The 23,182-nt window shown below is 42.6% G+C and overlaps 1 protein-coding gene across 2 annotated transcripts in view; it reads left to right on the forward strand.

The window, feature by feature from the left end:
* The window catches only part of LOC119172337 (angiotensin-converting enzyme-like), a 58,983-nt gene extending 41,921 nt beyond the window's left edge, over positions 1-17,062 (forward strand). Inside the window, exons 8-16 of one of the 2 annotated variants that reach the window (XM_075893614.1) lie at positions 1,073-1,164; positions 1,809-1,978; positions 3,392-3,516; positions 4,800-4,895; positions 6,147-6,288; positions 7,317-7,415; positions 8,633-8,764; positions 13,694-13,860; positions 15,656-16,071. In XM_075893614.1, coding sequence (XP_075749729.1) covers positions 1,073-1,164; positions 1,809-1,978; positions 3,392-3,516; positions 4,800-4,895; positions 6,147-6,288; positions 7,317-7,415; positions 8,633-8,764; positions 13,694-13,860; positions 15,656-15,768 — 1,136 coding nt within the window. In that variant the 3' untranslated portion in view covers positions 15,769-16,071. Of the gene's footprint in view, positions 1-1,072; positions 1,165-1,808; positions 1,979-3,391; positions 3,517-4,799; positions 4,896-6,146; positions 6,289-7,316; positions 7,416-8,632; positions 8,765-13,693; positions 13,861-15,655 lie in introns of both variants that reach the window. The other variant, XM_037423391.2, reaches the window with a different exon arrangement.
* Positions 17,063-23,182: the final 6,120 nt, after the last annotated feature.

The raw sequence follows: 23,182 nt of genomic DNA on the forward strand, positions 1-23,182 counted from the left end.
GAATTATGCAGCGAGAGAACTTTTTAAGTAGATAAAATTTGTTAATATGTTGGCTGCAGCTCGCTTGAGTTTACAGATTTTTTTTCGTAACTGAATAATGCTGAGGACAAGAGTCCTCCGTTCCTCCTCCAGCTGAGATTGTCAAACATCTTCGCGAAACGCTCCGTTTTAACTTCCTCGACGTAAGGAAGACACTGTGGCACGGACCGCATCTTTCTTGGCGTCGCGACGCACGAGTTAAACAGATTAAGGTGCCCGTGTGAACACGGTATTAAAATAGAAATTAGCTTAATTCTATTATGACTTTCCACCACAGTGGAGCTGTGTTTGCGGTGCCTCGGCCGGAAGGTCGCGGTTTCGATCCCGGCTAACTGCTGTAAGTTGAATTGCGATGGAGGCGGAAATTCCGGAGGCCCGTGTGCCGCGCAATGTCATTGCGCGTTAAAGAACGCCTAATCGTAGAAATTTCCGGGGCACTCCACTATGGCGTTTCTGATACTCACATTCCATGGTTTTGGAACGCAAAACCCCAGATAGTATGATTAACTTGATCGTGCCAGTACATCTTCGAAAAAAAACGTGCTTCTGTAAAAACGTGGTGTTATCGGTATACCGCTACTGCATGTGTCATGCAGCACTTCGTTAGATAAAAAAACTGTAAATTGAAACAAGAGCACCGACGTTGGCCTAGTTATAATCATTTACTTGATCACAACTTCGCGGTCTTTTGTGTGCGTTTTCCATAATTAAAAAACAAAACTTCAGGACAATTCAGGTATATTGTGGAAACCAAACCAGCCCACGCGTTGATTTGTCCGGGAGATAAATGAACATAAAGAGTATCGCTGAGGACCTGCAATCAGTTCTGTCACTTTTTAAACCGACGTCGCGATTGCTATGCGTTTGTGAATAGCAAATTTGGCGCTAATTAAACTGAAACAAATATTTAGTCAAATTTCGTAACAATGGTTGCAAGATGCATGATTGCTTAAACGATTAAAGGATAACATATACAGTTAATTCTTTTCGGACAGTATTTAACTATGCCTGCCCCACATATTCCGTTGTGCAGGAAACATGTGGGCGCAAGAGTGGGGCACACTATACCCTCACCTAACGATGGAAGACAAACCTTTGGACATCTCGAAGACCATGGTGGAAGAGGTCGGTATAAGAACTGTGTTTAGTCTTCATGAAAAGGTTGTATTGGCTTCAAAGCTGAAGTGCACCGGAAAGAAACACTAAAAAATGAAGTTTTAAACTTACGTTTAAAAAGAGCTAACGCTTTCCGCTGCGTTCCGAGGTAGCAACGAATCACCGCATTAGTCCGCATCAGACCAGTGTGAAGTGCTTCAGCTGCATGCAACCAGCCATTTAGCAAGCAGCTCACCAGTTGCTTACTTTCTCCCGTCGTGATTGGACGGCACTAAGCGAGCTTATACTCTCGCCCGTAGAGCGAACAGACGTTGATCCCATGACGCCATGTCAAAGCACCTTCAAAAGTGATTTTCCGCTATTATGAAACACCTCCACCGCAGGTTAGCACTGGAATTTATAGCTGATGTTTTAACACTTGCAGATCTTCTATTGCGTGGTACGAACTCAATAATGTGCGTTTAGAAGTTTTTCGTAATGGATCCGCATACAGAATACATCGCCTCTCACCGCGCCAAACGTATTTGACAAATACTATAGCTGTCGTAGAGATGGTGCGCCAAGAATACCGCAGTGTACTTCCATGCGGCTGCGCCATCTGTGTCTCTGCACTATTGATCGCTCCAACTCAGTTGATGTGGCCGCTCTTCCAGAAATGGGATGCCCAAAAGATGTTCCACGCAGCGGAGGACTTCTTTACGAGTCTGGGCCTGGACAACATGACCAGCGAGTTTTGGAGCAAGTCCATCCTTACAAAGCCCAAAGACCGAGAGATCCAGTGCCACGCCTCGGCCTGGAACATGTACAACGGCGACGACTTCAGGTACGAAGCGGCACTCGCTATATAGCTCCACTCCTGGTTTGTTTTGAGGGCTTCCGAAGCGACACAGGCTATGAGGGACGTCCTATATACTGCAGCGCTCCTGTTGATTTCGTCCGCCCGTAGTTCTCCAACGCGCGCTAATATGACCCCACAATGCAGGTGCCTCTAGCCTTTCGTCTTAATGAAAATGCGAATGGCATGGCCGAGATTGTCATTCGAGTCAGCAGTCTAGCGATCGTAACCACCGAGTTACCACAGAGGCCTATGCAAGTAAAAAAAAAGCTAGACCGACAAATTGAAAAAAGTATTAAAATAGGGCGACATATAAATGAAAACAATCGACAGCCTGGCTAAAGCAGGGTTTTGCAATTGTCTAACAACCCTTAGCGAGAGACATAGGTAAAACTTAGTATGCGAAACTATATATATATATATATATATATATATATATATATATATATATATATATATATATATATAGTAGCCATGGCGGCGGGCGAGCCACAGTCGCCGCCATGGCATGGTGGCGCTGGCTGACACTCCCACGTTTAAATTCACATATATACCCAAAAAAAGTGAGATGATAGCCGCCGTGGTAGCTCAGTGGTAGAGCATCGAACACGTTATTCGAAGGTCGCAGGTTTGGATCCTGCCCACGGCGAGTGGGCAGGATCCAAACCTTTTCACTCACTTTTCTTCAATTACAATAAAATTTGGCCTAACTTCCCTATACATTCTTTGGCATTATTGTCTGTCATATCTAATTATTATTGCGTCAAAACACGGAAAAACGAGCCCTTAGGTAAACACTTCTTCCACACACACACACACACGCACACACGCACACACACACACACACACGCACACACACACACACACACACACACACACACACCAACAGGCCCAATGAGTATACCTTCATGACGCCTTCGCAATATCGGTGAACATGATACTGAGTTCCGCAACGCTAAAACTGTCACTCCCGTATAATCGTATAATCCATCCGTCCTCCCACCCCCAGTACTCCTTCCCACTTCTAGATGACGAGACGACTTGATTTGTGTGCTCACAGAAAATCAGTGAACGCCTTACTGAACTTTTTGCGTGGCAGCGGCCTATTGTATAGACTGTAGCACCCCAGCTCCCCCCCCCCTCCTTTTTTTTTCGCGCGTGTCTATTTCCCTCTTCGCTTTCTTTCCAATTTTTCTTCCCCATTCCCCCTTCCCCTAGTGCAGGGTAGCAAACCAGATGCTCCATTTTCTGGTTAACCTCCCTGCCTTTCCCTCATTTTATTCTCTCTAGATGACGAGAAATACTGCACAGTTTTCAGCTGAGACTTGACAAATATGTACTTTTACCTCTTCAACGTATTTTAGCACGACTGAAAGCTTTGTCCCGGCTTTACGATTGCAGAATAAAGATGTGCACTGACCCCAGCATCGAGCAACTGCGCACTGTCCACCACGAGATGGGCCACATCGAGTACTACATGCAGTACAAGCACCTGCACGTCCTGCTGCAAGAGGGAGCCAACGAAGGTTGTCCCATCTACTGATTCACATGTTTTCTCGCCTTTATTACATTTAAATCAACCGCGCGATTGCAGATTTAGGAGTTTATCTTTTTTATAGCACGCTCCACCAATGTACGTCATCCCTTCCGTGACGGAAATGGCGTCACAAAGAGAGTACGCTATAGACGGATACTACGTAAGTCAGGAAGGGCTCCTCCCAGATGACCGACGTGCGGAAGCCGATCGCCTCAGCGACTAAATGGTGTCACTCATGCACTCGCGAATGCCCCGCCACGGCGGTCTAGTGACGAAGGTACTCGGCTGCTGACCCGCAGGTCACGGGATGGAATCCTCGCTGCGGCGGCTGCATTTCCAATGGAGGCGGAAATGTTGTAAGCCCGTGTTCTCAGATTTGGGTGCACGTTAAAGAACCCCAGGTGGTCGAAATTTCCGGAGCCCTCCAATACGGCATCTCTCATAATCATATGGTGGTTTTGGGACGTTAAACCCCACATATAAATCAATTAAACTGTGTCCGTTTTTCTTGCGATCACGTTAACTTGTTCTTGTTGAACAATGCATTTGCTTCCAGTCATCCCTATAAAGTTGTTTCAATCCATCCAATAATAAAATTGTTTCCACCCACTTCTTGTTAGGTACATGCGAGATTGAATAAACAGCTGCGGCAAGAGATTGAAGTCACCAAGCTCATACTCTGACGCGGAACAATACAGACAATGAGTCGCAGCTGCGCGCCCATGATGTACCGAAAACAGAAAGAGACAGGTTTACGTCGCTCCAGTCATCGCACGCAGCCATAGCAAAAGAATGAATGGCCAACATGTACTTTAAGTATAAATAGTCTAGGTCATTCATTTTGTAGGCATTTGTGATGAAAATTTTTTAAAAAACGAAGAAATTATGTTTTGCATGAACATGAAGCAATTCACACATATAAATTTGATTTTGCCTAGGCAGGTACCGAATTTACGAAGTTGAAAAAAATTGCAGTATTTACAAAAAAGCACATTCATTTTATATGTCTGCTTGAAGGACGCACTTTCAGCATTGTCCGACAGAAGGATACACCTGAACCCGCTTGAAAACGGCAAAAAGCTGACGATTTATTTTCAAAACTGATAAAAAAATTTTATTAAATAAGCACCTGCAAGGTTACCGGCCCAGGCTACCGGGACGAGTCTTTCCCTTCGGATACACATAAACAAATCTCGTTCGGAGATTGTAAAGAGCCTTACTTGGTTAGAAATGCAACAAACGTGCCTAACATGTTTTCCTCCCTCTGCGCAGGTTTCCACGAGGCCGTCGGAGATCTGATAGCCCTTTCAGTTGCCACGAAAACACATTACGAAAAGCTTAACTTGCTGAAACCAACGGATAAATACAGTGAGTAGCGGTTTTCAATTGTATCTGTTGATCGAGCGTATATGTTCAGTCTTCATTTGAAAGAATCCTACTTTGTTCGTCGTCAAGGAGTTAAAAATGTACAGAATGTGTTTTCTTTCAAACAAAACGGGAGAATGCGCAAGCTTCAAGTAATGAGAAACAATCAAAAGAACAAAATACCAATAGAGCCCACACTCTAGCAATGGGATTTGTCACTTTGAGGGCAGCAACAGCCGTGGCCATGACAAGAGTAAATTCGATCCCATGCTGTAACGTCGGCTCCACCGGCACTCCTCCTTGGTCGACAATATTTCATCCCTTGTGCAAGGGCGTCCGCGAACTTCTTGCAGGGAGGAGGGGGCTGCATCCACAAGTAGGGCAGGGGGAAGGGAGGGTCATAACACAGGCAGCGTTTGTTTCACTGCCGTGGCATAACCGGCAAGATTAGTCAGTAACCCTGAAGGAGGTTTCACGTGAACATGTGAAGCCTGAGAGTGCTAGTCAAGCTGTACGCAGATTACTGCTACTGCATTACAAAACTAGTATCCGAAGTTCATATTTTTTTCTCAAAAACTCCAATATTTAGGCACTCGCTGTCTTCGCAGATGATTTCTAGACCGAGACAGACAGATTTTGCCCCTAATTAGATCGCTCAGACAAGATTGATTAAGAAAATTAGTTTAATTAGCTTTTAACTATCAATCTCAGGGTGCTTGTTTATAAAGAGAAGTTGTTTTACGTCACGAATTATGGCCAGCAGAGTTTTTTTTTTTTTTCAAAATAGAATGTATCATGCTTATAGTTTCGGAGATCCATCATTGAATTTCCGGACCGCGATGCAGGAGAAACCGAAACTAAACGCACCGAGTGCGCCGGAAGGGCGGCACCTGTGATGCGTCACGCAAGAACTTCCCTTTACGTAATTGAAATGATGGCGCGTCACCCCACGAGACCACGGAGAAAGGAAAGAAAGAGGAGGATATATATATATATATATATATATATATATATATATATATATATATATATATATATATATATATATATATATATATATATATATATATATATGCGTGGAGTGCTTTTCTATAGACACCCTTGTCTTTCTGTCCATGTGCAGCCCTTTTTCATGCCATCATTTGTGCTCTGTTCAGCAATTTCTTGGACACTGTTCCGTGCGGCATCCCATTGTGGTGCGTGGGTAAAAGCACGCGAGGCTTGCTCATTCTGATGGCAGCATTTTTCCTGCAGATGCTGTTGACCTCCTGCTGATGTCGGCGCTTGACAAGATCGCCTTCTTGCCATTCGGATACCTGTTGGACAAGTGGCGCTGGACCATATTCACCGGCGAGACGCCGTTCGACAAGATGAACGAGAAGTTCTGGGAATACAGGTGCGTCTCCACGACGTGAACAGAAGTGCAAGAGTTGGTTGGTGAGAAATAACACCAGCCGAAAAAGAAGACAGGTACTCGTGATTACTGAAGAGTACCACTACTGTCCTCACTCAGTGCTGCTATTGCGTATGACAGAGCTCGCATCTTGGATCATTTTCGTTCAGACATGTGACAAAAACATAAAAAATTGTTTTTTTTTGTCCCAATGCATGGTACAAGTCGGAACACAATTGCGATAAAATATGTACTCTTTGGTTAGTAAGCATCAAGTGGTACTTGAAAGAGATCTACTTACGAGACTGTTTCGATGATTGATATGTGAGGTTTGACGTTCCAAAACCAACATATGATTATGAGAGACGCCGTAGTCCAGGGTTCCGGAAATTTCGACCACATGTGACTCTTTAGCGTGCGCCTTAATCTGAGCACACGGGCCTTCAGCATTTTCACCTACATCGAAAATGCAGCCGCCGCAGCCAGGTACATCCGAGATTTTTGTCATGTTATATTCTTCGTTGTTAAATGGCGTCATCAAGGGCAGTGCTAGCGGAGTTACGGGAGGGGGGGGATGGAGCAAGCCATTGTTTCACCCTAGTGTTCCTTTAAGTACACTTCACTCATTTAAGCACTCAGTACAAGTAGTTCACTGCTCAAACCAAATTTAGCGGGAACCACTCCGGCCCATTAGCTTTGCTGTGAATAAGCGTGATGGCTGCAACAGTATAGCACCCCCCCCCCTCCCCCTGAGCAAGCATAGTCAAAGAGAATGCATGAGTTTCCCATGATCCTGCCCCCCTGGACGAACTCACTTGTCGTACACGGGTGAGAAATATTCCCAGTGAGAAAATTCTGGCACTGCCCGTGGACGTCATGCAACGGGTTCTTCTTTTTCATGCTAATTGGAAAGCGGCAATCATGCATGCATTCTCAGCGCTAAACTTTTGAACGATCGACAAGACTTTCTTTAGTTATCTCGTTCGATCAAGGCAGTTTTAGTTTATTTGACGAATCCTTTTCTCCCGCAGGATAAAATACCAAGGCGTGTCGCCTCCGGTAAAGCGCAACGAGTCCTTTTTTGACGGTGGAGCTAAGTACCACGTGGCTTTGCACGTTCCGTACCTGAGGTGAGCGAACTGATCCGAAAAAAATGTCAGTAACTGTAATTTTTACTGAGTCGAAAAACGTTACAAAGTAGCGCTAGAGATTTGTAAAATGGACGCGCAGACATACATTAAACAGTCGCATATTTTTATACTATAATCAGTTGTTTGCAGTTGCGTAACCGTGCCAACAGCAACATGTATATCAGCAACATCAGAAGCGGTAAGCTGATATGAAGCGCTGGTGCTCGTGAGGATGGTAGCCCCGGATATTGCTACATTGATCAAGTTAAGTGGATGGCGCCTAGCTACAAGTGACATAACCCGACGTGACAGCTGTATAATAAATGTACATATGTAATATTTTTATAAAATTGAATAGCCAGCACTGCAACCACAATCGACGTTTCACCAACATAATTGTCTATTTGAAAATCATATGCAAGGCCGGGCATGGCTCTGTGATAGAATACTTGCCACGCCACGCTGAATGCTGGTGTTTGATTCCTGCTGAGACCCTGACATTTATTCTTTGCATTCGTTGGGTCGACGCTGCCGATGTCAGCATTTTCGAACGCCCACGCGTTAAAATTACCCATCTCTGTTTTCGTCGTTCCTGGGGAGATATAATCTGTCAATAACATGTGGCACACACGCACCCGCCGGAATGTGCCACTGTCTGCATGAAAGAGTTGGATGACGTAGGCGACGGGATTATGACATTATCCATGCCATGACCAGCGAGTCGTATTGGACAAACCATCTGACCCTCCCATACTAAATTCATCACGAGAGCATCAAAACATCACGAGAGCACCCAAACGTAGGCGGCTCGCAGGCTGGATCGATCGATCGATCGATCGATCGATCAATAGATAGATAGATAGGTAGATAGATAGATAGATAGATAGATAGATAGATAGATAGATAGATAGATAGATAGATAGATAGATAGATAGATAGATAGATGCATGATAAAATGCCTGCATTACGCTGAGAAATGCTTCACTCTTAATTACTACATTTGCTTGAAAAAAGCAATAAGCTCTAAACGAAACGCGACAAGCGACAGGAAAATTTTACTGGCGACTCTGAAAAAAGATGCCCAAGTCCGTTTATTATAAGTGGAGCTAGCAACTCTGGCCATGCTGTTCTTTTCTAGGAATTTGATGCACATGTGACATATTAGAGCTACACACAATTCAATTCCACCTACCTGGCTGTCTGTTTCTCCTTTTCAGATATTTCGTGGCATTCATCCTTCAGTTCCAGTTCCACGAGCATTTATGCACAGTCGCAAAGAAGATGGACGAACAGCACCCATTCCATGAATGCGACATTTACGGAGAGAAGGCCGCTGGCGACGTCCTCAAGTAAGGGCTGCTAAGCATCGCTAACACTCACGGCCACTTAAGCTCGATAAGCTCATTCATTTTTTGTCCTATCAAAAGGCGTGTAATTAGCAGCGACCTACGCCAACTCCACAACAGACACAACTGATTATGCAAGATTTCAATTACTAAACTAATACAATTAAAAAATCCAAGAACGAATTAAGGCAAGGAAAGTAGAGGGACATTATTTTATCTTTCTTTAACTGTAATATAATAATTATGGCATAACTTGAAAAGAATTTAAATGATTCGAGGTGCCCCCTTTCCGTCAGTGGTATCCAAACCCATGACCTTTGAAATATAACGTGTGAGGCTCTGCCGATTGAGCTAGGGCAGAAGGCACTTTCCCGTCTATTTTGATGTATGGGGAAACAATGCAATTTTTAACCAGTGCCCTCGTTTTAAGGTAGTGAGTTTCTATTACGCTTTTCGCTACAGAATGCCAAGTGTATCATGATCGTTGCACAGGGCGGCAGCTGAACAATAAATGCCGTCTCACACGCTATGGTGACCTTGTTTCTTTGTTAGACTCAAGAACACACGGACATTGCCAACATACAGACAGCAGAACCAATATTTTTCGCTGATCTCACGTCAGGTTTTATCTTTTCCAAGCAAAAACATTCTTGCAGAACGACAACGGAAGGTCCAAGCAAAAGATACGCGTATTCATAATTATAATTCTTATCAGATGACATGTCAAAGAAGCTTGTACAAGACTTGCACTTGACGAAAGAAATAGCATTGTCCAAAAACAGGAAATGATGCACTTGAATCTTGTCAGTTTCGTGTGAAAACAGTTGCAGACACTACTAGCCAATTTAAAGAAAAATACAGGTATCGCTGAGCAGTGGTTGCTGATGACACATTTTCAGAATCACTCAATTACCTGGTGTGACATCTATGGTGACGCCTCCAAATTTATGTCTGCTTTGAGTGCAACAGAACCATATTTTCAGAAAAGTTGGTTAATTTGCAGAATAGTGGGTTCAGGTCAAATGAAAGAGATGCCTAATGTAATGCCTAATGCCTAATGTAATGCCTAAGATGCCTAATGTAACAAACGGCAGTGTTTGGGTGCGATGGCATGTCAAGGATTTGTACTTTTTCCTATGCTCAACCAGCTGGGCCGTTGAGCAAGGGACCTTGTCATGTTGAGCATGGGAACCTTGGTTGAGCATGGATACTTGTGCGCTCAACCAGCAGGGGAGCTGAGAAGTGTCAGTGAACCCGTCTGTTAATTATTATTATCCTTTAGGGTCAGTCCATCTTCCACACAAATAAAAAACAGTTCAACTTCATTGCCTAAAAAGTGCGAGCACTGTTTATAAATTCACGGATGCATTAGGAATCAATTATTGTCCTTTGATGCTGTTTCGAGTAAATTGTACAGTTATGGTATATTTGAAGAGAGCTTTAGAAATAAATGCAACTTCTTAAAATAAAATACATTGACTAGACCAGTGCACGCCGCTCACAGCATATGCATCTATTAACTTCTCTTGGCACTGTAACTGAAGGTTGGAATAAAGCCTACAGTGCAAAAAAAAGTACGACCAGGAAAGAAATGCGCTCCCCAGAAACGCTCACCCATGACTAAAAGGTTATCGCACGTGTTGCAAACATATATATGAAAATTGGGGTGCATCGCGCATGTCACAAAGAGGTACAAAAAGACTAACAACCGAGGCACGTGTTTATAGTTGATCAGTGAAGTTAAGTTTCTTGTGTTGCAGTGATGGCGAAGGTTAATTGGGTTAAATGAGGTGCAGTGTTCTTTATGACATGTCTCCAAGATTTCTCGCTTGGTGAAATTGCATTTGAATAACTGAAGATGCAAGGCGAGATCAGATGGCTTCATTCAATGAATTTTGATGCTATGTGCTTGTGTTGATACATCAACCAGTCTGGCCGATCTATATATGTTAACACAAGAGCAATTTGGTTAGCAACTCTTACACAACAATCGAAAGAACAATTGGCATGCCTCTCATAGTACTCTTATCTTTCCGCATACTGCATACCCCTGTGTCCTTTTGCGCTCTACGAAAGAAATGTTACTAAGCGTATATGGTGCGGAAAACACTACGCTCATCTCGTATCGCTTCACAATTTCCTTTCAGACTGTGCGAAACGTATGCATGGATTAACTGCAACATTCCTAGTTTTTTCACGGGTGAAGGTCGCCCAAATTCATCTTTCCTTTTTTTTCAGTGCGAATGAGCTGTTCACAAACCGATGCAATATGTAATAAGCAGGACAGCGTGCCTTCTTGCAGTTGCAAACTATTGCTCATGTAACGTGCCCAAGTTTGTTTGTTTTTTTTTCCGCCGAGCGTAAGTTATATATCATCATTCCTCACTGAACAACATTTGAATGCTCCAACGCGAAATTCAATAGTGGTCTGACTCAATGCAGAATATACTGCAAGCACACATGCTCCGCAGACAATTAAGCATCTTATAAGAAACCGCAAATTATTAGAGCAAGCCATATCGCACGTGAATTCTAGTTCCAACCCTTCGTCCTTAACCACTTTTAGAATGTGTTTACTTTTTTTTCCAGTGCGTGACTTGTTGATAAAAATTTCAAAATTCTATAGCTGTAACACTTCTCTGTAGTCTTGTCTAAACGACCCAATCAAACCTCAATGGTAATAAAAGCCACAGCACTTTACGAAGAGTTCATCGTTGAATAATTATGAATTCAGTGTTCCAGCTCACATTCCTCACGATAGCATGTGTTGACCACATGCATCGGTACGCAACAACTCGCATGCTGCTCATGACGTACACCCGTTCAGTGATATTTACACCGACTGCATTATTAATTTCACATTTCATGCATAGATATACGTGCAGGTGTGCTTGGACCGTATTTAAAAAGCGGCGGCACATTCTTTTCATTTTGTGCTCGCACGGCTCCAACAAGCAGTGGGCAGAGAAAGAGCCGGTTCTCTCGGCGTACCAACTTTTCCCATAGTGCTCTGCGCGCCCGCGGGGCGTTGTGGAATTGCTTGAAAAAGGTCTGTTGTGACAGTTGTTCGCGCTTGTCCTGTACATACTTGTGCGCTCGCTTCGTGGCACTTTCTGTTTGAGCAGCGCACTTGAAGTGTCAAGCTGTAACAGTTGTTCATCGGCGCTCGTCCTGTGTATTCCAATTTCGTGCATGCTTTCTGCTTGAGGTGTGCGCTGCAAGTTTCGACCTGCTTGCCGTTCTTAACATAGCTTTGCGATTTGTTGCTGTTGCTCAAACAATGCACGATAAATGCTCGACTACCCATGTAAAGACAGGTTTAAATTTAATGCTGTACTGATTTTTCTATCAAGAGAACAGCCAAGATTTTTGTAGCTCGTTTATTCAAACGAAAGAAAGTTGCCCCTCCCCCAGCTCCATATAATAATTTTTTTCAAAAACAGAAAAAAAACTCATGGAAGTAAATCAATGCTCATGACAAAAAAAAAAATAAACTTTTTTTGCCTTTATAGTATATTCACGACTGCTTTTTGCACGTTAACTTTATAGCGTAGCACCAACATCGCTTCCAAGAACACGGCTTCAGTAAAACGTAGGTAACTGGTCAGGCTCGTTTAAATTAGAACATTTGAAAAAAAGCAAGGGTAACACCAGATAATTTTGTTCATTTCATACCTTCTTTTGTTTTCATGAAATACAGTCACTTAGATTATTGCCACATTTTCTATGGGGTCACTTATCTGAAATAAAAGTGTCAAACCAACGTCTGCCAACAACTGACCGTTTTATCAGGCCCGACATATCTGGGATTGATGTACAATGTATAGCGCCGCAGTATATAGTACTAGTATATAAGAGGGCCATTCAATAAGTAAGGGTCTTAAAATTCCCAAAAGCTAAATATTCATGAATTTAGTTTTATTACATCTCTAGCAGACTTTTTACATAATCACCATAAACTTTAAAACACTCATCATACCGCTTCACCAGTTTATACAGTGCCTCTGCACAAAGTTTCTCCACCTCAGAATTTTTCGCTATTTTAGTCGGTCGATGAGCATTCCTTGGTACCCAACTTGCACACGCTTTGTGAATTTCGAGCTTTTCAGTTGTAATCGTGCGAAATGTAGCGTTCAACAAGATAAAATCTATCGGACAGACTGCAAACTGTCAGTTCTCAATTTAATCACAATTTTTTTTTCGTTCAGTTGCTGAACAGTTTCATTAGTCTTGAGGCTGAGCTTTCCATTCCGCTCTTTGTCACGAAAATGAATGCAGCCATTTGTGAAGTGTCGGTGCCATTTTCTGACCTATCCTTCACTCATTCCTGTAGGTCCATAAGCTAGCCAGAACTCCCCGTTAATTTGAGAAGGTGACGACTTTCTGACTTCAAAAATCGAATTAGAGCTTGCACTTCACAACTGGCACGAGAAACGATTCTCGTGGACAGTTTCATTTCCGTTGCCGATGAAGCAGACGACAACAAGACTAGAACAATAACTTCAGCACCTTGCCGTAAAATGAACATATGGCTCCGCACAAATAAATCCTTATTCTGACGAATAACTTTTTAAACATTAGGAAATGCCCTTACTTCTTGAATCACTGTTGTAAAATGATAAAACACAGAAAGATGTCACTGGAAGCTTTTTCCACAGTACGGAAACAGGTTTAATAAAAAGCTGGAAAGGGCGCTTGCATCTCGCTATCGCGAATTGGCAAAGCTTTGTAGTATAGCGAAAAAAAAATCCTTGGCATTTGTCTTGATTTTTACCATTTGGCTTTCCAAAAAGTAGTCCGATGCTTTTGTTTCGTTATATATTTATACATAATGTATTTATGTATCCATATTTATGCATTTATAAAGTATGTAATATGCTACATACATTATGTATTCATGTATTTTTTGTTACTGCATTATGTTTTTTATAGGAAGGGACTGTCGCTGGGTCGCTCTAAGCCTTGGCCCGATGTCCTCGAGATCATGGCTGGCACGCGGCAGATGTCAGCTGTATCCTTAAAGAAGTACTACGAGCCGCTCGAGAAATGGCTTGACGAGCGCATCAAGAATGAGGTAGTCGGATGGGACAAGGCCAACGGTATGTATATAGAGGCGAAATCAATTATATAACACTTATTCGCGCACTTTTCTGACAAGTGCTTTCACGTGAAGTTCACAATTGCTGAGACTTGCCCTCGAGTCATTTGGCCAATTTGGGAATAGTTTGGCTTTTCGATCCCCACACTTGTGCCATACCTCATTTACATTCTGAGTTAGCTATGCAGGCAGACTTGTGCTCTGGAAAGGTAAACGTAGCGGTTGCATCGGATTTCGGCCTAAAATAAGAAATTGGCTAGAAGACCATAGAAGGATTCTTTTCCTGAGTAAATCACTTATCTGTTAGAACTTGTCGTTGCTTGGGAAAAGCGTGAATGCATTGTTTGTCAAATCGCTGCCATGCAATTGGCCAAAGCCACTGTGGTCAACGTAAACGAACGTTCTACGAGCAATGTACAAAACAATAACACGATTTCACTTGCACATCATACGTGTTTGCGGAGCAAGACGTTACCGTGAATTTCTGTTGAATAACGCGAGAAAATACCCGCTTAAATGACGCCCATCACAGTTCTGCGTTTCAGTCACTACAGTGGAATGTTTTAATTAAGGAAAATTCAAATCTTGAGCGAACAGCGTTTTTTGAGCAACAGAATTCATGCGGCAGCCAACATATCGGCCATTTTAGAGTCACATTTTAAACATAATGACAGGGACATGAAATGAGACGACAAGGGTGTATTGCTTTTGTTAGATGTCTTGTCTCGTGTTTTTCTTTTGTCTTAAGTTTGTGTAATTGTTCTTTTTTATCTTCTGCTTTCATGCCCCGCAAAATCTGATGACTTGCCTTGGGCAGTGTGCTACTAAGGGTTAATTGTCCATGAGAACATAACTGCCCCTCAAGTATTCTCTCCAACATGAAACATTATGAAACTTACAGAAAAATTCTGTCATTGCACTGATTGCATCTCACGTGTGTATTCTTTTAATAAAACAGAAGCAACTGAACAAGCTACAACAGCGTGTGTTTTAGTGTAACATGGGCTTTTTTTAAGTCGTACAAACGTCTTTTACTATGCGCACCCAGCGATGCACGGGGGATTGACCCATGAAACATATGAAGCAATAGATAATACCTCAGCGTTTGCTCTGAAATCCCTGCATACGGCCTATTCACTTTGATGCCTTTGCTTTTAAGGATGCTATTGATCAATTAAGAACATTATCCTAAAGTATTAGAGCAAGCTTGAAGATCTATGTGAATAAGTTAATGTTTAACAGCCTAGCCACCAGAGAATGAGTAATTTACTGTAGAAAATAAAGCAATTATTTACAGCTTGTGGGAAACAAGATTCACCTACGCATGTATATGTCTGTAATGATGCAGGCCAAAGACTTTATTAGTTATTTATACGGCTTACGAAAGATCATATTGGTGTAACTGTGGTCATATCGCTATTAATCCCTGAAGTATGTTAGCTCGCGACTTAGTAAAATAATTTTGCTTCCCTTCCCCCTAACCTCAGGTTTATCCGCCTTGGCACTCGAACCTTAGCTATATAGCGTGTTAAGTCATCGGCACAGAAGCAACATCGTCCAACCACATAAAACGAAATAGTTATCAACCTCCGGCCCATTATTGTCGTCTTGTTCTAATTTGTATGGTTCCTTTGGCGTCACTCTTGATCTTGAAGGACGCCCAACGATTACTCAAAACTCATCTGTATATTATAATATATAATTTTGCCTTGTCACTAAAATTAAGAGTGCTTTAGTTTAATCGATTACTTCAAACTGCAACCGGCTTACCTAGTTCGTTTTGTTTGCTTTCGCAGTCCAAGACTACATGGGCATGCCATCATTCGCCAACAAGGTTGATTTTTCAGCAGCCGCCGTGCTCGCCTCCATCGGTGTCATCCTGTTCTGCTGGAAAAACATCTCGTTATGATGCGGCATTCATTGGATGCTGCCCAACTGCCGTTCCCAGAGTCAAAATATGGCAGCCCGAAGTCTGATGTTGCCGGCATCTATCGCAGGGATAGCATCGGATGACATATCTTATCTGAATATTGTTTGTCTCCTCGTCCTCATGTCCACGCATCATTTTCATTTTGCAAAAAAAAAAAGAAATTGTTAAATCATGACAAATGATTTCACGGGTTTTCAACGCATGCATCTTGTTTCGAAAATCATAATTATGTTCAAGCATCTAGTCCTCCTCGTGATTCTTTTTTCACTTCATTTTTTTAATCACCAGAATGCTTTGAATCGTAGCAAACCAGTTCTTAGGAATCCCACAATATGCGGCTTCCATTTCATTTTTCTAGGTCATAATTTTTCAAGCAAAATCATAATAATCAATGCATTTTTCATAAACATATGGTATGCTGGTAATGGACCAAGAAATACGGCAACGTGACCTTCCTAATTATATAGGCGTATCTTGCAATCTACTGTTATTCCTTTCCCTACTTAAAGCGCGCTTCTCGAAGTATCAGAAAAGTGTAAAAGCATTTGGACAACCGTATCGGTCGCAGTATCCTGGTAAAATCGTTTTGCTGTGCGAGTGTGTTTGCAGCCTTTTTTTTTAAGATTGTGCATTGAGCATTATTGGACATTCTAGCGTTAATTTGATGTTTCGTGCCTCAAAGGAAATAACAGGTATACAATATAACAGGTCTGGCCATAGCAGGTATTACACGGCCAGACCCTGACAGTTTTCAAGTGAACTTAGGAACCTCCTAATCACATCTCCGATCCCAATGTGGACGTGCGATAAGAAAAGAAGCTCAAGCTCAGCAAGTTGGGATTTGTTACTTTGCTTCAAAGAATAACCGTGAGTGTGAGCCCGCACTTGCCAAAATTTTACCATATAAGGCTACACGATCTTCACAACAATATACCTGTTCCCAGGAAGTATGTGTTATATTTTATAAGTAGGCTTTACTATCTCTAATATAGCAATATGCGTCTAACATTAACTTTTTTTTTACGCTTGTGCGAATAGTGAATTTTAGGCTCGTAGCGAATTTGAAACGAATAGTGATTTTGGTCAAATTATTTTGAATCAAATAAAATATTATATCTCACTTTTTATAAATATTATTTTAAACATAGGCATATTTGTCATCACCAAACGAATGTGCACAATATTGATCTTAAAAAATTGAAACAAAGCTCGTGCAAGTGCCTTTTTTGTTTTGTTTTATTGGTTCAGAAGAAGTAGAAACAACTTTGAACAGTAGCAGGATTTGACTTTCGGTAAAATGCAAGTTATTACCTGTAAAGTATGTTACTCTGAAAAAATTACTATACGTCAGACATATAAACCGGGGTAACAAGCTTTTAAACTTAAAAAAAATGATTAATCGGTGTGAGGGTGATAAGTTCATTTAAGCTTGAAATGAGGTTTTGTGGCAGTGCAGATGCTCTCTAGTTAGGTGTTTTCACAGCTTGATACTTCTATACTTCCACCAAACTATCTCTACAGGAGGTTACATTCAGATTCATACACACCTATTTACTCATTTTGATTCTTCGAAATCTTCAGTAATTTAAATTCGAATTGAAGCAAATTCGAATATCGTATTACTCGTTCGAGTATTCGCATAAGCTTAGTTTTTTTCATAAGTTCCTACGCGCACTTCTGTGCACACAAATTCTGTTCCACAATTCAACTTCTCGCTGAAATATACCTGCATTCTTGTGGAGCAGTGCAGAAATATCAAGGGGATTCAGCACTAAGGTCACCCGGTAAATCAGTATCAGAAGCAGATCTGTGTGTAGCATACCATGCGCTGTCATGTCTCGCCTTCAGAACATATTCCTAGAAATCCTTCTGCAAACATGCTGCTTCCTTAGAAAGTATATGCAAGCGTAATATACAGAGAGTTTGAAGTGCACGCATGAGAATGTCGAAATTGTAGCACAAACGAACGTTTGCAAAAACGCCATGAGAAGCAGATGCCGTATGCAATGCTCTCATTGTTCCACAATAAAATCCATACGCCGTTTGATGCGGTAGTGCATGACAGAAAATTTGTTCGGTTTACTGCAACTTTGTCACTAGTTTTTTTATGATGAATGACAGATTCTTGAGCCAATATGTAACCAGTCATTTAGACAATTACTTGTATTTGTACAAAGTTCCAGTGAAAGAAAATGCTTTGTAGTCATTTCTAGACTGTCATATTAAGAGCTTCTTGAATTGTGTGTGCTGTATTGGCTAAAATAAACTGGAATAAAGACTGTCATATTTTCAATATCTTTGTTGCTCAACTACACTTTAAAAAAAAAAGAGACTGCCGTTAGAGTGAAGAGTGGGCTTTGTTACTCCCTTAGCTGTGCCACCACTCGACCACTGTCGCACTCGAGCACTGCGGATGTCCTGATGGTGCTTTGCGCTCGAACTGTCAACCTTGTTCCAAATTGAGCGCATATTATGCGCGGAAAAACACGCGCGGTCCCTTATGAATTCGCCTACAGCGTCTCGAAGGTCAAATCCATATTCTTTTTTTTTCTTCTCAGTGAACTGCATTGTTCCCAACCCTTTTCTCCAAAGCTCTATTCACTTAACGAGGCTTTGCGCTGCTTCTGCAGTTGCAGGCAATATAAGCTTCTCGCACGTACGGGCACTGGCGTCTATGAGAAGCCAGCGCTGCCCAGGTGGCGCGCCTATAATTTACCCGATGTGCCGTCCTGTCGAGCTGGCAGAGAACCAGCTAGTAGGACAGAGCCACTACGAAGTGCACAAACGCCCGCATGCTGAAACGCATGATGAACGTCATGGGACACTACTTTCTGCTTTCCCCGATGTGCGTCGTGTTGTAGGTACTTTGGAATGTGCAAGACCAGCGAAGATTTGGACACTTCGCTGAAAACTGCGGCCCAGCGAGCTAGATGCGATGGCAGCGATTATTCACCTCTACAGTTTCAGCGATGTGGTGTGTGCGGTCGGATACCTTTGCAAGACTTTTTGTCGAAAGGGCGGACGCTGTTTGATATGAAGTACATTGATGACGCGGAAGAAACAGTGTGACCTTTCGACGTAGTGCCAAGCATTGTACGGCGTAAAGTTACACATAAGTGTGTTCAGATAGCACTTGTGAAGCTCGACGTAGCATGCAGATTGCACATAATGCGCCCGCTTTGAACTAAACTGCATGGAGGTAGCATTCAGCCCCTCCATGCAAAAGCATGGAGGTAGCATTCAGCCCAGTGACAGCTGTTCTGAGCTAGAACATATTATTTATATAGTTGGTAGTTGCAGTTCTTGCACTATATATTACAAAAGCTGTTTCTACAGTGTGTTCAACGGCTAGCGTGAACCCACAAAATGCTCGTATCGCTGCCTTTAAAGTAAGTTTTCGAACCTGACGGTGAATCGTAAAATAAATATCTAAGGCAACCTTCACATGAAAGGCCAGTGTAAAGCAGAGATTAGTGGTGTCAGCAGAAACGCCAACATGTCGCGGCGGTTGTGCTTTCACGAAGTCGACTCCCCATCGTCAGCAGAACGTTTGCAAGCTTGCGGTCGGTCGTCGTCTAAGCCTGATACTTCAAAAAATGCCTTTGAAGAACCTGATGGTAATGACTTCGTGATGGTTCCATTGTTGACATACAGTCTGTAATGAGTAGTCTAACATGGGTAGATCATTCCCGTTATTCTTGGAGTCATCACTTTGTACCTTTCTGGAGCTGTGCACATGACAGTCAGATATAATACCGTATTTACTCGAATGAGACGCGAGGTTTTTTTCTTTCAGATTTTTGCTACTAATGTCGACCCTCTCATACCGAGTACCGAAATTCTATTTTTCTTTCTTCCTAGATGTAATCAAATGCCACCCCTTATGTTACAATTGTGGTCGTTTTAAAATTGAACAAATTTGCAACCTAGCTCCACTAGGTTGCGAACCGGGAGACATACAAAGAGGTTTCAGCTTAAGTTGAGGACGACGCAGCGAGCAATGGAAAGAAAAATGGTAGGTTTAACCTTAAGAGACGAGAAGAGAGCAGAGTGGATTAGGGAACAAACGGTGGTTAAGGATATCAAAGTTGAAATCAAGAAGAAGAAATGGACATGGGCCGGGCAAGTAGCGCGTAGACAGGATAACCGCTGGTCACTAAGGGTAACTTACTGGGTTCCCAGAGAAGGCAAGCGCGTTAGGGGGAGACAGAAGATTAGGTGGGCAGATGAGATCAAGAAGCTTGCGGGTGTAAATTGGCAGCAGCAAGCACAGGACTGGGTTAACTGGCGGAACATGGGAGAGGCCTTTGTCCTGCAGTGCACGTAGTCAGGCTGATGATGATAATGATGATGACAGGGCCCAAATGACGTTCGACCAAATCCGCCTACCTAGCCCCCACTTCAAATGAAAAGGAGGCCCACCCTTCGAAAAAAAAAAAAATGAAAGTGGGCATATTCACGGGGGCACGTTCTCAGGGGGTGGACATTTCTGCCTGCATACCCTACTTAGGGATGTTGTAGTGCGTTCGGGATGGACCCATCTTTGATCTACAACGACTTCATGCCATGACGTCATCATGCATCATCATGATGACACCACAGGATTACACCATCACGTTATAACTTTTTGCATCACTCGGGTGGGTGCCGACAGTCAATTTTCGCATTTCATGAGACATGTGAGGTTTTTGCCCTAATAGCACAAGTTGTTTTGGTCAGGTGCGCAACAAGGTATTCTCTGATGCTTGAAGACTACACAAGATTTCTATCCTCTTTGGCGAGGAGTGGTAACCAGCGACGACATGCATCGGATCGCAACATACATACACAGGGAAGCTTATTGCATACTAGTAACAGAAGCTCAAGGGAGTACAACTGCACCGGTTAACAAATATTACTCTAATGACATGTACAATTAACACGAGGGCACAGACATGATGTAGCTTACGGCACTCACACACCATCATAGATGACTGATCTCTGATGGAAAAAAAAAAAAGGCAGACTAAGTTTGCTCGCATACAAACACAGATCAGTTGACAAAAAACCCTGCAATTATCCTTGAAACTTATGGTGATCAGGCATCTCACCCTCTCAGGCCGGTTCATATGATACTACCATGTTCATAACTATGAACTATTCAGAGTACTATAATCGTACTCTACTGTGGGCACAGTGACAGTGGGAGAGCTGTTAGGAGACACTCCGGTAAAGTGAAAAGCTGCGCTTAAAACAATTGTTATGTAATTTACAGGACAATCTACCCTGCTACAAGAGAGCACGATAATCGTGTTAAGAAAAAGTGTTTAACGATTTAGAGTACAATGTACTCCACTATAGAAGAGCCAAGGAGGTTTAAAAAAATATTTCTCCAGCGGAAGCTCCCACAATGCTTTGCTAGCAGTAGTGAAGCCAGGTTTCGCCCTTAAAAGATCTCAGAAACATGCTATTTTCTGGTGGTGCCCACTTAGACATCAAGCAGCTTTGATTAAGGCTACGTTAAATATAAATTAATTGATAGTTGTTTCCAAAGAAATAATTCGCAGAGACTAGTATTGGTGACTTCATCTTCAATAAAATTTTCCTTGAATTCGAGGCTTACTAAAGAAAACCATTACCACAAGGACGTACTTTGAGATATACCCGAGTCGAAAAGATTGCCACGTTAAACTCGCCGGGCATGCGAGGAAAACGCTCTTTCCCAATCGCTGAACGCTAACAGCTAATTATGCCCCTAGTAAGATGACTGCCCCAGCCGCCATTTTGTGGATGGTACTGCTTCACTCGTGGGCACAAATTTCCACTCCAGCAATTTTTTTAAAAACTCCTTGGGGAGAGTAAGTCCTAAAAACAGACACAAGGTTATGGGGGGCATCCTGAACAACACAGGAAGCGAGCGCAATGCGTGAACGATACGGATCAACTTGTTTTTGCGCCACCATGAGTTTATTGCTGGTGCTGAACTTATCCATATCAAGGTCCACAAAATGCGAATGCTGCAGCTTCGTCCTTCTATGGTGGCAAGGTGTTCCATTTCACCCACCTTTATTTTCCTTTATCCCACATTTATAGTCAATGTATATATAACGAGAACTGCACATTGCGCGTAATAAAACTTTTTGTTGGGCTAATTGGTATACGCTTACTGAAATACAAAAAAAAAACACATACCATAAAGGAAGAAAAATTAAGGACAGAACAAAAAGGGCGTCCAGGACGCCCTTTCTATTGTGTCCTTAATTTTTCTTCCTTAACGGTACGCATATTTTTGTATTTCAGTATACATTGTGAGTACTTTGTTTTACTTGGGTTCGTATAACTGTGTCAACGAAAAATTACAGCAGTCCCATGAAGTTAATGCTAATGAAGTGAAGCTAGGCCTTAACGTCCATAATGTCTACGTTGAAGACGCTGACCAGTGTAAAGGACAGACAGACGAACGGATGCACGAACGGACGGGTGCACATACGCATGAGCAGATGCCCAGACAAACGGACGGTTGGTCTATGTTTAACCAATATGTGCACTGAGAATGCTTTATGTGCAGTATGTTCAACACCAGTGTTTCGGTCCAATGGGAAGCTGCGAAAACAGCATCAACGGACATCGTGAGAGCCTAAGGAGCTTGGTTCCTAAAGACTCGGTGTTGTCCACTGTGTGAAGGCGGCTAACAACGGAGGTGATGGGCTCAAAATATCCTGCGTGAGCTGTGTAAAAGGAATGGGCAAAAATGGAGTTTTTAAAGCAAAAGCTTTAAATGTCTCATCAAACGTGAAAACTTACAGCTGTTCCACGTCATCGGCATCAACATGAGTGATGCAAAAAATATTCACCCGATGATTCCACCACCGATGACGTCATAGATCGCCAAAATTTGTGATGTCGTTATGATGTCATATGTCACGTCATACAGTGACGCCATAACAAGACATCGCCACTTCGTCAAAGGTGGGCCGATCCCGGAGGCCATGCAAAGCAAGGTGAGGTGCAGAAAGCTTGCAATGTCACCGATGCATGAGGCATTGCAAGACCATGATAGTTGCAGAAAGCTTTCGGAGAACGACATGGGAGGTTAATACATCGACTTAGGAGAAAAACAAACACCGTCATATTCACAAAGTAACTGATGTAAGAGAAGTTTGCCTGAAGGTGATCGTGTAACCCGCGAATTCTCCATACACATTCCTGTACCATCATATAAACACGTGTCAGGTTTGCGTGACGGTGCACCCACTGCGCTTCTGCTTCGCTGGCTCACAGCTCCGGCGAGGTTTGCTTGACGGTCTGCCCTCTTCGCTTCCGTCTCCCGGGCTTTCACCACAAGATCCTGGCGGTGAGCCCGAGCTGCTGCTGCTGCCATGGCTTCTGAGGTGTTCATGTTGCGGAGTGGTAA

This window comes from Rhipicephalus microplus, chromosome 4 (genome assembly GCF_043290135.1).
Source record: "Rhipicephalus microplus isolate Deutch F79 chromosome 4, USDA_Rmic, whole genome shotgun sequence".
In the NCBI taxonomy this organism is placed as follows: Eukaryota; Metazoa; Arthropoda; class Arachnida; order Ixodida; family Ixodidae; genus Rhipicephalus; species Rhipicephalus microplus.